The 12,712-nt window shown below is 43.1% G+C and overlaps 1 protein-coding gene across 3 annotated transcripts in view; it reads right to left on the bottom strand.

Moving 5' to 3' along the window:
- RNF32 (ring finger protein 32) overlaps positions 1 to 10,039 on the bottom strand; it is a 69,173-nt gene extending 59,134 nt beyond the window's left edge. Inside the window, exons 1-3 of one of the 3 annotated variants that reach the window (XM_077491151.1) lie at positions 9,944 to 10,039; positions 7,052 to 7,150; positions 4,438 to 4,702 (exon numbers count right to left, since the gene is read on the bottom strand). In XM_077491151.1, the coding sequence (XP_077347277.1) occupies positions 4,438 to 4,702; positions 7,052 to 7,123 (337 nt within the window). In that variant the 5' untranslated portion in view covers positions 7,124 to 7,150; positions 9,944 to 10,039. The other 2 variants (XM_077491153.1, XM_077491152.1) reach the window with 2 other exon arrangements.
- Between the last annotated feature and the right edge of the window lie 2,673 nt (positions 10,040 to 12,712).

Genomic DNA, 12,712 nt, shown 5'->3' on the forward strand with positions numbered 1-12,712 from the left:
TACTCCATCTCCTTGCTCAAAGTGCACCTGTGTCTAGACTATGTATATATGTATACTATGTATACTTTTCACACATTTTTAACAAGAAGCAAAAAAAGCTTTAAAACAAGCCAAATTTAGGGCCCATTTACAGATCTGCATTGTGGCAATACAGGTATTACTGCAATACAAAGTAACGCACCTAACATATGTTGCTACACTGCAGTGCCATTTTGTTTTGAATGGCACCCAAAAGCACTAAGGCAATGCACCTAAGCCCTTGTACACGCGGTCAGAATTTCAGACGGAAACGATCAGATCGGATTATATTGTCGGAAAATCCGATCGTGTGTGGGCTCTATCGGACTTTTTCCGTCGGTAATTCCGACAGAAAAAAATTGAGAGCAGGATCTCAAATTTTCCGACAATAAAATCCGAGCGGACTTTTTCCGATCGTTTGTAGAGAATTCTGATCGGACAAAGTGCCACGCATGCTCAGATCAAAGTACGAGAGCAAAGCTGTTGGCTACTAGGCTGAACGTAGTCCCGTAGGAACGAACGAACGTCATCACTTTCCGAACGATCGGATTTTCCGACAACTTTCTCCGACCGTGTGTATGCAACATCAGTTTCGGACAAAATCCATTGGAAAAAATCAGACGGAATTTGTGGTCGGAATTTCCGACCGTGTGTACAAGGGCTAAGTTGTAGCATGCAACAATGCAAGGAAGTTTGTTGCATTATTGTTGCCTTAAATCACTGCACAATACACATTAGTGCACAATATAATGCACAGTAAAATAAGTAAATGGGCCCTTGGTGAAATTATCCTTTAATAAACTCCCTGTCCTCTGACTACCACCCATCTGAGAAAATACCTTCCTCTCCTATCCAGCAATTATTTGTGCATCATGGTCCCATCCAGTCCCTTCTGCATAATGTGAAATGTGTTTGCAACCCCATACATCCCTATGGGTAAGCCATGCTTTGGGGGACTGCTGGAGGCTGCCTATGTACTAGCTGTGTTTTGATTATTACTTCTGTGTGCTACTTTATGCAAATAGCAGTGCATAGCTAAGTACAGCCTCCTTCACCCATTCATGTCTATGGGCAGCTGTCCACATCTCCCCCAGGACATCCTAAGCACCAGAAATACCCAGCTTTTTTACACTGCATGGACAAATGCACCCATGTGTATGAAACTTTACTGCCACTGCATACCACTCTATTTCAAAAGCTGGGCTACGGGTATTTGCACTGGACTCATCTCTTGCTTCTTATCGGCTGTTGCTGGCAGTCAATCATCAGCTGTAGGCAGTTCCTCCATACACAGCCCAGGACATATGAAATGTAGCAATTAAAGCTGAATTCAAGGAATTCAGCCAGTTTGTAAAAAAGTTCAGGCACACTATGAGTTAAGTCCAAGAAAGTGCATGACATCTCCTGAACTTATTTCTGCTATTTATATCTGACAGGTTTATTGCTCTGCCAGAGCATACACTGACACTTGGGGCTGTGAGAGGAGAGAGAGGCACACAGAGCAGCTATGCCTGCCCCTCCCCTTTGTTGGCCATTTAGAGAAGCCTTTGTATTTTGAGAATGAATTCACATACTACAAAGGCTTCTGTGATTGGGCAGGAGAAGAAGGGGGTCAGATATAGCAGCTGGACAGACTCTAATAATGAAGATGCTTAGACCTGAAGCATCAGCATCAAGCTACTGGAAATACAGTGACAGCTGTTTTCTGGGACTGTAATAAGACTGTCATATGTAAAGAATAGAGATAAGCCCAGAGATGTCATGCACCTCCTTTGACCTAACTCATACTGTGCCTTCACTTTTACAAAGACGCTGAAATCCTGGAATTCAGCTTTACCCTGCTGCAATGCCTTGCCAGAAAAAAAAAATTTTTTTTTCATTGATTTTGTCTCCTAGCTTTTGGCTACAAATAGGTAAAGGTGGCAAGGAAAGGTGTTTGAACCCTTACTGGGCCTCTAGCCTAAGAGACAAATTCCACCCCCTGTGTATTTCCTGCAAACACCCATGGAGTCAGAGAGTGTGAGTTGCAGACAGTAAAGCAACCATATTACACGGGGAGATGTTAACAAAACTAAACTGATTGTCTGCATAGAGAAAGAAAAGAATTTACAGACAGTCAGTAGCAGTTGAACAGTTTTTATGATAAATGAAAACATCCGTGTCTGTAGTGATTTCTATAAACCTCTGCCCAGACAGGTACATTCACAAAGCTTTATATTCTTTTGAAATGTACTTTTTGTTAAGAAATTAAGTTGTCATCATTTTTCATAGTTTAAGCCATGGTACCAGAAACACTAAAACTTTACAAAGAAAATCTTTCTTGGTGGGACATTAATATGTTAAAGGAATGCTTTTCTTGCTTGTGACATGGGTTACCTATCACATACAGCCTCACTTCACTTGGGTTAACACAAGGATGAGGTCCCTCTGCTAGGTCCTCATTACTTTTAAAATACCCAGTGGGAAGATTTCTCCACCCCCCTGTCATGATCAGGACCTGCTCAATCAAAAGCCAGATTTAAATTTTCATTCTGGCACCAGTGCGTGTTCCAGTGCATAGGTGTAACTATAAGCCTCACAGAGCTAAACTGCACACCCGTGGTGCCCAGTGGATAATTATTTGGATGATTGGAACAGTGTACAGGGTGTCTATAAGAGTTTGGCCAAACACCCCCCGGTTTGGTTCACACCAAAACTTTCACACATGTAAAAAGTTTGGACCCGAAACCGCGAACCCTATTAAAGTCTATGAGACCCGAACTTGAAAAATCAAAGTCCCTATTTTGAAGGCTTATATGCAAGTTATTGCCCATAAAAAGGGTATGAGCCCTGGGGGGTAATGTATCAATGCATTTTTTGTAAAGATCGTTTTTTAAGATGCTTAATGCGAAACAATAAAAATGAAAAATTCCTTTAAATATAGTGCCTGGTTAGGCTGCTTGTAAAGTGGTGCATCTGTACCATGTATAGAACCTGCTGCAGCAAAACTGACATTTATAAAAAGAAAAAAATGACATTTAAATTGCTGGCAATACAATACCTTTGCCAGCAATAGAAAAATGTAAAAAAAAGCAGCATGGGGTCCCCCCCAATTCATACCAGTTCCCTTTGGGGAACCCTTAGGTCTGATATTGATTTTGAGTGGAACCCCCACGCCAAAATGAAAAAAAAATGGTGCGGGATCCCCCCAAATTTCATACCAGACCCTTATCCGAGCATGCAGCCTCCCAGGCCCAGTGAACGCGTCCCCCCCCTCCCCATGTACCAGGCTACATGCCCTCCACATGGTGGGGGGTGCTTTTTTTTCTTTACATCTTCCTATTGCCAGCAATGTTTTTTCAAACAACGGATGAGTCATCAGCTGACAACGGACTTCCCCGCTAACAGCTGATGACTCAGCTGTTGTTAAGGACACTGTGGCCAGCTTCCAGGCCCACTCTTTAACAACCTAATAACAAATTCACTGTGCTCTAAATGGGCAAAGCTTTTCCCAATTAGGGCTTATTATGTACTATCCAGCATGCAGTGCATTGTGGGGTGCACGGCGGGCAAACATCCCACTAAGCGCCCCGCAAAGTCGGGTGTTCCCCGGATAAGTAAACAGGTGATGTTTGGGCTGAACTTTTGCTCAGCTCAAACTGTTTGCTCAAGTCTAGTGCCTATGGACTCCCATATTAACCATGTTATAATCTGTCACTAAGCATGCACCAAAGACCTCAATCTTGGGGCTGGGGACCCACAGGTGCTGGAAAATTCCAGGAAAAGTCCTATGCAGGCCATCCAGCTGGAGTGATTTCCTACCCTACATGACACCAATGATCTAACATTCTTCCTGACTACCTATACTGGAGCATGTTTAAATCCTAAAGACCTCAGGATATTTTTCTTTTTCCACTAGCTTACCAATGCTAGGGAAATTTTTCCTTCTACTGAACAATGACACTGGAATATTTTTCCTTTCAGTGACCAACAATGCTGGCCTCTTTTTTCCCACCAATGCTGGGGCACTTTTCTTTGTAATGACTACTGATGATGGGGTATTTTTTTCCTTCCATCGAATACCAATGTTGGGACATTTTCCACTGACAAACTGATCTGAGGCATTTTCCTTCCTCATGATTAATAACTACTGACCACTGATGCTGGGATATTTTTTACTTCCACTGACCACTGATCAAGGTTTTCTTCCTTCCATTGCACTGACCACTGATACTGGACTATTATTTTCTTATGCTGACTATTGATGTTGGGACATTTTTTCCTCTCACTTAAGCTTGACATTTTTTTCCTCCCACTCTAACAACCCATATTTTCATAAGCACCAGTGCACACGCTTTTGCTGGTCATTCATAAGAAAAAAAAATCTGCATCACAAACATTTGTCATTTCCCCATGGTGCATCATGAAGTATTGACTTGCCCAAAGTTAGCGGTGGTCCAGCAGGGTCAAGCACATACTCCTCCTCTGGCCTATTCGGTGTAACTTTGTCTGCGTGTTTCCTCCTGATTCCAGTATCTACAACAGCTTTCATTTGCCTTCTATTCACAAGTCTGGAACCTCTAATGCTGCTGATTCCTTTACATGGATCCACTAAAGAGAGGTGCTGCAGCTGGAGATTTTTTAGTATGTGATCTTGCAAAGCCACAGCAGTAAGGATTACCGGCTGCTGATTTCCATTCATATTCTAGAATATAACAATAAAAGGAACAGTACATATAAATATACCAATGCAAAAGCACCTGTATATAAAATAAATATGTAATAACTACAACAAAGTATTTTCTTTGATTAAAAAAAAATATTTTTAAAGTCTGTCTTAGCCCTTGTACACACGGTCGGACATTCCGACGGAAAATGTCCGATCGGACCGTGTTGTCGGATAATCTGACCGTGTGTGGGCTCCATCGGACTGTTTCCGTCGGAATATCCGACCCACAAAGTTTTAGAGCTGGGCTATAGAATTTTCCGACAACATGATCCGATCGGACTTTGTCCGATTGTGTGTAGAGAATTCCGATTGGACAAAGTGCCACGCATGCTCAGATCAAATTCCTAGACCAAAGCTATTGGCTACTAGCCTGAACGTAGTCCCGTCGTAACAAAATAACATTGTCACGTTCCGAACGATCGGATTTTCTGACAACTTTGTCCGACCGTGTGTATGCAACGCCAGTTTCAAACAAAATCAGACGGATTTTGTTGTTGGAATGTCCGACCGTGTGTACAAGGGCTAAGACTAACTGGTGCATCTATCCAAAGGCCTGATTTATTAGAAATTTGTTACAGGTACTCAACAGTACCCAGGGGTGGATTTACTAAAGGCAAATAGACTATGCACTTTGCGAAGTGTAGGTGCTCCAGAGCTTAGTAAATGAGCTGAAGCTCTGCTGACTTACATCATCCAATATGGCCGATCCACTTTCTAATCGTTCTAAAATGTTGGAATTCATTAGAAAATTAATAAATGAAACAAACTTTAACAAAAACAAAACAAAACTAAACTAATTCCAAAACCAAATTAAAAGAATTCCATAACGAAACTAAATTAGAAACATAACGACTCTATCTGACTATCTGACTCAAACTAATGTCTACTGTGTATAAGGCCTAAGTAGAATAATTGACTTGGTAAGGAACTGGAACTGTTAGAGACAGGTATGAACACCTCATTGAAATATGGGGACTAAAAAACAGTTATGCCGCTATTGGATTTCTCATCGGAAAAAGACATGACGTCTTTTCACTTCGGGATTCCGCTCAAGTTTGCCTTGCATACACATGGTCACGCAAAAGTTCGCTGAAATTACGACCGTTAAGAACGCGGTGACGTACAACACTACGACGAGCCGAGAAAATTAAGTTGTATGCGTCGAATTGTTTCCAAGCATGCGTAGGAATTTCGCATGTCGGAATTGCCACAGACAATCGCATTTTCGGATAGGAACTTTTCCCGACCGAAAAATTGAGAGCATGCTCTCAATCTTTTGCTGGCTGGAATTCCGCCAGCAAAAGACCACTGAAAACTCTCATTGGTCTTTTGAAATTCTGATCGTGTGTACGCGGCAAAAGTCCCCACTTACGAACGAGTTCCATTCCAGGAGCTTGTTTGTAAGTCCAACAAAGGTCAGCGCTTGCAGACAAAAGCTGAGAGCATTGATCAGTGTGTTCTGGCAGAAGATAGCCCCCCTGTCAGAACACAAGGGCACAGCAGGGGGAGATCGGTTCACAAACATTGCTTGTTATGGTAAGGCGATCTGTCCGTTTTTCTTCATTCAGCCCGCTGGGTTGAACGAAAAAAAGACTGATTGTGTGCACCGAGCTTCACGGGATTGGACATGTAAACACAAGTTTGCAAGTTGAATGTTCATATGTAGGGGACTTACTGCTAATGGAATCTGTGCTCTTAATACTTAATAAAGTCCAGACCCAAAAGCTTGACTGATTTAGTGCAATGGCCACTGGGGTGTGTGTTGGGGGGGGCTTTACCAGTTTGTAGATTAAAATGCCCTCCTAAACTGGTCCTCAAGCCAAGAGAACACAGTGAGGCCATAGGAAGATGGAAATGGAAGAATTAACAACAGCTGCTGAAGAATTAACAGCCAGTCTATGAATAAGGCTCACACGGGGCTGAAACATGTAAGCAAGGAAGGGCACTTGGTTTAAGTGTTAAAGAAAGAATAAGTATTGTGATCCTATTATCATGTGCCAGTCTACAATTTCATATTGCCATTGTGACTGCCTTCAGAGCACAGCACACTTGCACTAGACCTACATGGACTTTCAGGTTGAGTGGCGGCTGCTATCTAGTTGTGCCGTGTGTTCTGCTGCATTTATGAACAATAAGCAAGCATGAGCGTAAGGAAAAACAGATAATTATAGTCTTTCTTATCTCAAAAGGAGGGGGTAGGACATGAAAACAAAGCAGAGTAACTCTTTACCCTCGTAAAAAAAATAGCAGTCATGGAGTGTCCCATAGTGTCATCATTGTTAATGCATATTTACATGTGTGGGAGTGATTTTATTGAAGATATACCTTTGAAGGTTTTGTTACACTTGTAACAGAAACAGATGCTCTGCTAGGCCTTGAACTTAAACGATGAGCCATTCCGTGTCCTGGCTAGCACACGTTAACCTAAAGAAAAGAAAACATTACACAACGCAAACTCACTTTGTAAATCATTGACAATATGTTTCCCATGCCATAAAATCTAAAAAGCTAATCATGGCTCCAGTATAAATGATATATTAGACAAGAGACCCTGGACAAGGTCCTAGAACTCCTTTCAAAATCAAAATTTCTTCTCAGTAGTAGAATGATTCCACCCTTTTAGTAGCACAGTATAGCACATCATATATAATTACTCTTATTGCTACTTTTTTAATATTATTTAAAGTAAACTGAACTCAAAAAATGTAGGTTTGCTATGTTACATGGAAAATGTAAAACAGCTCGTTGTGTAGTACTTTGTAAAAACGTACCTTTTGTCTGGAATTCCTCCAGAAAAATAACAATGCACTTTGTGGTACGTGAGGGTGCCTAGGCACTACTGTGTCTACAAAAAACCAAAGCAAACCAAAACTCTCAGGCACTCAGCAATAAACTGAAGGTGAGCAAAATGAAAAAAAAAAAGTATCAATGGAGTATTAACAGAAAAAAAATAGTAATGGACAAATGTTCAGACACAATAAATACGGATCTTACAGTATGTATAGATCATTCATTCATAAAAATCAGAGGTAGTGACTAAACAGCAAACAGCTGAACCTAACAGTAATGAAGCCTTATGCAGCTCGAGGAAGGGAAAGCCCTCCCTAAAACATGCTCTGACAAACAGATCTTAAATGTGGTTCATCTAAAGCTGCCCATACATTATACAATTTTCTTATTCGATTTAGATTTAACTTCAACTATGTAGCACAAGGGCTTATCTGACTGCATACAAATTTAAAGGTTTGACCTCATATTATATGGTTTTGGTAAATCTAAAGGAAAATTGTATAATGTATGGCCAGCCTTAACATCAGAGCTGCTCTCTCTTCTATCCTTAAGCCAATGGCTGAGAGCGCTGACCGGAGTGTTCTGGCAAGGGGGGACACTGTCAGAACACAATAGAGCAGCACGCGAGAGCAGTATTCTAACCAGGAGCGGCCAGTCCATTAGGGGCGCAGGGGTGCTGCCCCCCCCCTAGTTTGCATGCGGGGATGCAGGCAGGGCGTCGGACTCATAGGTTTGTATGAGTTTTTTTTTTCAAGCCACATGATTAGAACTTGAGACTTTAATTGGCTTGAAAAGGGTTTGGCTCACTTGTGACAATAGTGAATCAATATTGGCTATTGTCTTTCGGCTTCTCCTCCCAGCCAATCGGAACAGGAGGCAGATTGGGTTGGCTGGGAGGAGAAGCCAAGGAGGGGGGTGAGTGTGCTGTGGAGCGGTGAGTGCAGGTGGACCACGCTGTAGTGGGGTAAGTGCAGGGGGACCGTGCCGTGAAGGGGTGAGTGCGGGTGGACCGCGCTGTGGTGGAATGAGTGCAGGGGCACCATGCTGTGGTGGGATGAATGCAGGGGGGCCGTGCCATGGAGGGGTGAGTGCAGGGGGACCACGCAGTGGAGGGATGAGTGCAGGTGGGCCGTGCCATGGAGGGGTGAGTGCAGGGGGACCATGCCGTGGAGGGATGAGCGCAGGGGGACCACGCTGTGGAGGGATGAGTGCAGGGGGACCGTGCCATGGAGGGGTAAATGCAGGGGGACTGTGCTGTGGAGCAGTGCATGCAGGTGGACCACGCTATGGTGGGATGAGTGCAGGGGGACCGCGCTGTAGAGGGGTGAGTGCGGACCTGGGGGGATTAGTTTGCTGCCCCCCCCCCAAAAAAAAAGTTTAGCACCTGCCGCCACTGATACTAACATTGGATTGTTAGTACAGCGGCTCCGACCTGAGCTGTCAGTTTTGTTTTGTTCACCCCACTGGGTTGAGCTATCCCACCAGCATGCTGTCAAAGCCCTTCAGTCAATTACAGGCAGCAGAGGCAATTCTCACCCCACAGCCACATGCATACATGACACCTCTATACATGTGGCTGTGGGGTGGGGAATGTGTGTCACTAGCTATGATTGGCTGTTGAGATTGACAGCATGCTGGTGAGATAGCTCAGGTGGGTTCAGACACGAGCTCATCCCTATTCCTGGAGTGCTCACAATTCAAAGGCACATTGCAAGTCTTTATGGAAAGGGAAAATGCTGCAAGAAAGCAATTCAAGTGGTAGTAAGAAAACAACAATGCCCCCAATGCAGGTTAATACCATAATGTTTATGTACCGCATACTCGCACATTATGGCAGACTTACCTTACAGTGTCCTCCAGTGGTTCGCTTTCACCACTGCTGGTGCTTCCATCTTCGCTCGGTTTTCCTTCTGGGGTAGTGCTCTCTAGCCCTTTGAATGGCGGACCGCGATGAGGTCACTCCCACACCAGAGCACGGGAGTTACCAAAGCGGCACAGTGCTCTCTTCATCCACGCCGTGTTCCCTGCATGCAGACTGCACTGCGCATGCGCCAATTACAAAATCGGCTTGTACTGATGCCACTATCTACTAAATGGCACAAGTTCCAGTCATTTTAAACGCACCTACAGATAAGACTTTTTTTTCTTTAAGATTTACTGTACCATAATGTCAAATATTACTTTAAAGGCACTCAATGTGTATAAATCAGTGACAGGGTCTCTTTAAGATATAAAAATGGTCTAGGAATGGAGGAAAAACACACAGAGGAATTCTAATCCTAATGGGTACCGTTCCTATAAAAGAGAGCTGGTTAGATAAAGCAGAGAGCAGAATTTGTTATCAATTAAAAAAAAACGTATGAAAGATACAGATCACTCCACACATCACGCATGGCACCACATGTCTCCTGTCTCACCACAGCCCACCTTCTGTATCCAGGTGACGGTACACGGGGCTGGTTGCCGAGCAACCAAAGGTAAACAGGAAGAGGTACGATTCTCCACACACTGGCTGTAGCTCCATAGGAAGGACCGCCCTCCAGTCACGTGGTGCAGCACCATGCTTGCTGGAGAGCTGGGGAGTGACTGTGCTGTGTACAGATTTGATGGCTGGGTTCAGCTCTGCACTCTCACTGATCAGAGATTTCATACATTATATCTGTATATAAAGACACTTCCAATGTGTATGGCTTTGTATATGGAATTATTTCTAGATGAAGATTGGGACTATTACTGTGTGACTAGTATGACAGTCACTGGCTGTACCTGAATAAATAATGGCAGTTGCTGGACAATGTGCAACTCATTGTTTTACATATAATTAACATGCTCACATCAGATGCACAGCGACCCAACTGTCCCTGATTTAGAGGGACTGTCCCTGATTTGGAGCGATGTCCCTCATTTTGTTCTGATATATATAGATGGATATAAAATGCACTTAACTATCAAAAAGTGTTTCCCAGCGCTAAATCTTTCATCTGATTTCTAAATTGCTGCATTTGTAAATTCCAAAAGCCAATATAAAGGAATATTAGTATTCCTATTGATATAGTATAGTATATTGATATATTTTTTTTTCAGACCTGCAAGGTAAAAGGCATAATGAGCTAGTATGCACTGCATACTAGCTCATTAAGAAATACTTACCTTAGAACGTGTCTTCCGGGTATCACGGCTCCGGCGCTGTGAGTGGCCGGAACAGCGATATCATCACTCCTGCGCACGCGCGTGGGATATTTCTTTCCGGCAGGGTCCAGCGTCTGCTGGGCTTCCAGCCGAGAATCCCCTATGCGCATGCGCCACTGCAGTCAGCAGCTCATTGCGAGGGGAATATCTCCTAAACCTTAGATATTTTTTTTACCTACAGGTACAGGTAAGGTAAAAGTAAAAATTAAGACTATACAACCACTTTAACCAATCTTGTTTTTGTTCTTCTTTACCGTGGCCTGGCAAGGGGTGTGTCCTATGCCTGCATACTTTTGCCGGTGGTGCCCCTCATTCCCATCTCAAAAAGCAGGGAGGTGTGCAGATGTCTGTTCTTGTACTTGCTGACCAGGCATTTTTTGGACACTCCTTGTTTCAGTAAAATCAGTGTTTGTTGCTAGAAAATTACTTAGAACCCACAAACATTATATCTTTTTTTTTTTTCCTTACTAGAGGCCCTAGAGAATAAAATAGTGGTCATTGCAATTTTTTATGTCACACGGTTTTTGCACAGTGGTTTTTCAAACGCAATTTTTTGGGGGGAAAAATTACACTTTAATGAATTTAAAAAAACAAAACAAACAAAACACAATATATACACCCCAATTTGTTTGTAAAATATGAAAGATGATGTCATGCTGAGTAAAAAAATACTTAACATGTCATGCTTAAAATTGCGCGTGCTCGTGGAATGGTGCCAAATGACAGTACTTAAAAATCTCTATCTCAACGCTTTAAACTTTTCTACCAGTTTAGAGTTACAGAGAAGGTCTAGTGCTTGAATTATTGCTCTTGCTGTGACATTCGTAGCAAAACCTCTTGTGTGGTGCGAACACCGTTTACATATGTGGGCGTGGCCTACATATGCGTCCACCACTGCACGTGAGTGCGGGGGACAGAGGTGCTTTAAAAAACATTTTGTTATTATTAGAGAAAATATTGAGAATTTGGGGAACTTTAAAGGTGCAAGTAAGCATGATGCTGGAGCCACAAGGAAGCGAGCAGAGAATGAGACATATAAACAACCCCTATACCCTAAGGTTGGATTCACACCTATGCAGTTTAAGGCTGGATTCACGCTTATACAGTTTTAGTGCTTTTTGCATTTTGAAGATTTGCACTACAGAACGTGTTCCATAGGAAAACATGTTAAATGGACTGTAGTGCAAATCTGCAAAATGCAAAAAGTACTAAAAATGCATAGGTATGAATCCAGCCTTAGTGCTTTTTGCATTTTGCAGATTTGCACTACAGTCCATTAAAAATGGTTTCCTATGGAACACATTCTGTAGTGAAAATCTGCAAAATGCAAAAAGCACTAAAACTGCATAGGTGTGAATCCAGCCTGAGAGTGTAAAGTGGGATCATAGGGGAAAAGACAAGAAAAGGGAGATGAGGGGAAGCTGGGTGGAAGGGAAGGGATGGGAAGCAGTAAGAGCAGTGACAGCTCCACCACAGTTCAAACCATCTCCCCTAAACTGAGTGGTAATTTAAGGGGACCAAACCCTCCTACAACCTTGTCATGGAGTACAGCTGTTTTTCCTTTGATCAACACCATGTAATTTCTTGCTTGTGTAGCGATGACACTTTGGACAAAGTGTCTGTCATGTACAAATTTAGTTTTTGCCTCAGAAAAGTAAAGGCGTTCTGAGGGTTAATTGTGTAGGTTTAACTTTGACATCAGTTTGGCTGGGCTGTGTTAGAGTTCTGCCTGGTCATGTGTACAGATAGGTGCACATGACAGGCTCAGAACCAGGCCTGGTTGGACGTTTTGGGTATCAGCTTCCCCGGAGCCAATCAGTGTGTGCGACGGACCCCGCTGAGGAGGCCGGTTGAAGGGTACTTAAGTTGTTGAAGTCACGTGTTCTAGTTCGTTCGTGAGGCCCCAGCGGTCTGTTCCTGATTCTAGACCGGGGTAGCCCCGCGAGGGGTCCCGCTCACGGGAGCATTTGTCGCTCCTCAACATGCTTCGGTTGGCTAACCCCAATA

The sequence above is a fragment of the Lithobates pipiens genome, unplaced genomic scaffold (genome assembly GCF_037356315.1).
Source record: "Lithobates pipiens isolate NorthernLeopardFrog02 unplaced genomic scaffold, aLitPip1_a1.2 Scaffold_19, whole genome shotgun sequence".
NCBI classification, from domain to species: Eukaryota; Metazoa; Chordata; class Amphibia; order Anura; family Ranidae; genus Lithobates; species Lithobates pipiens.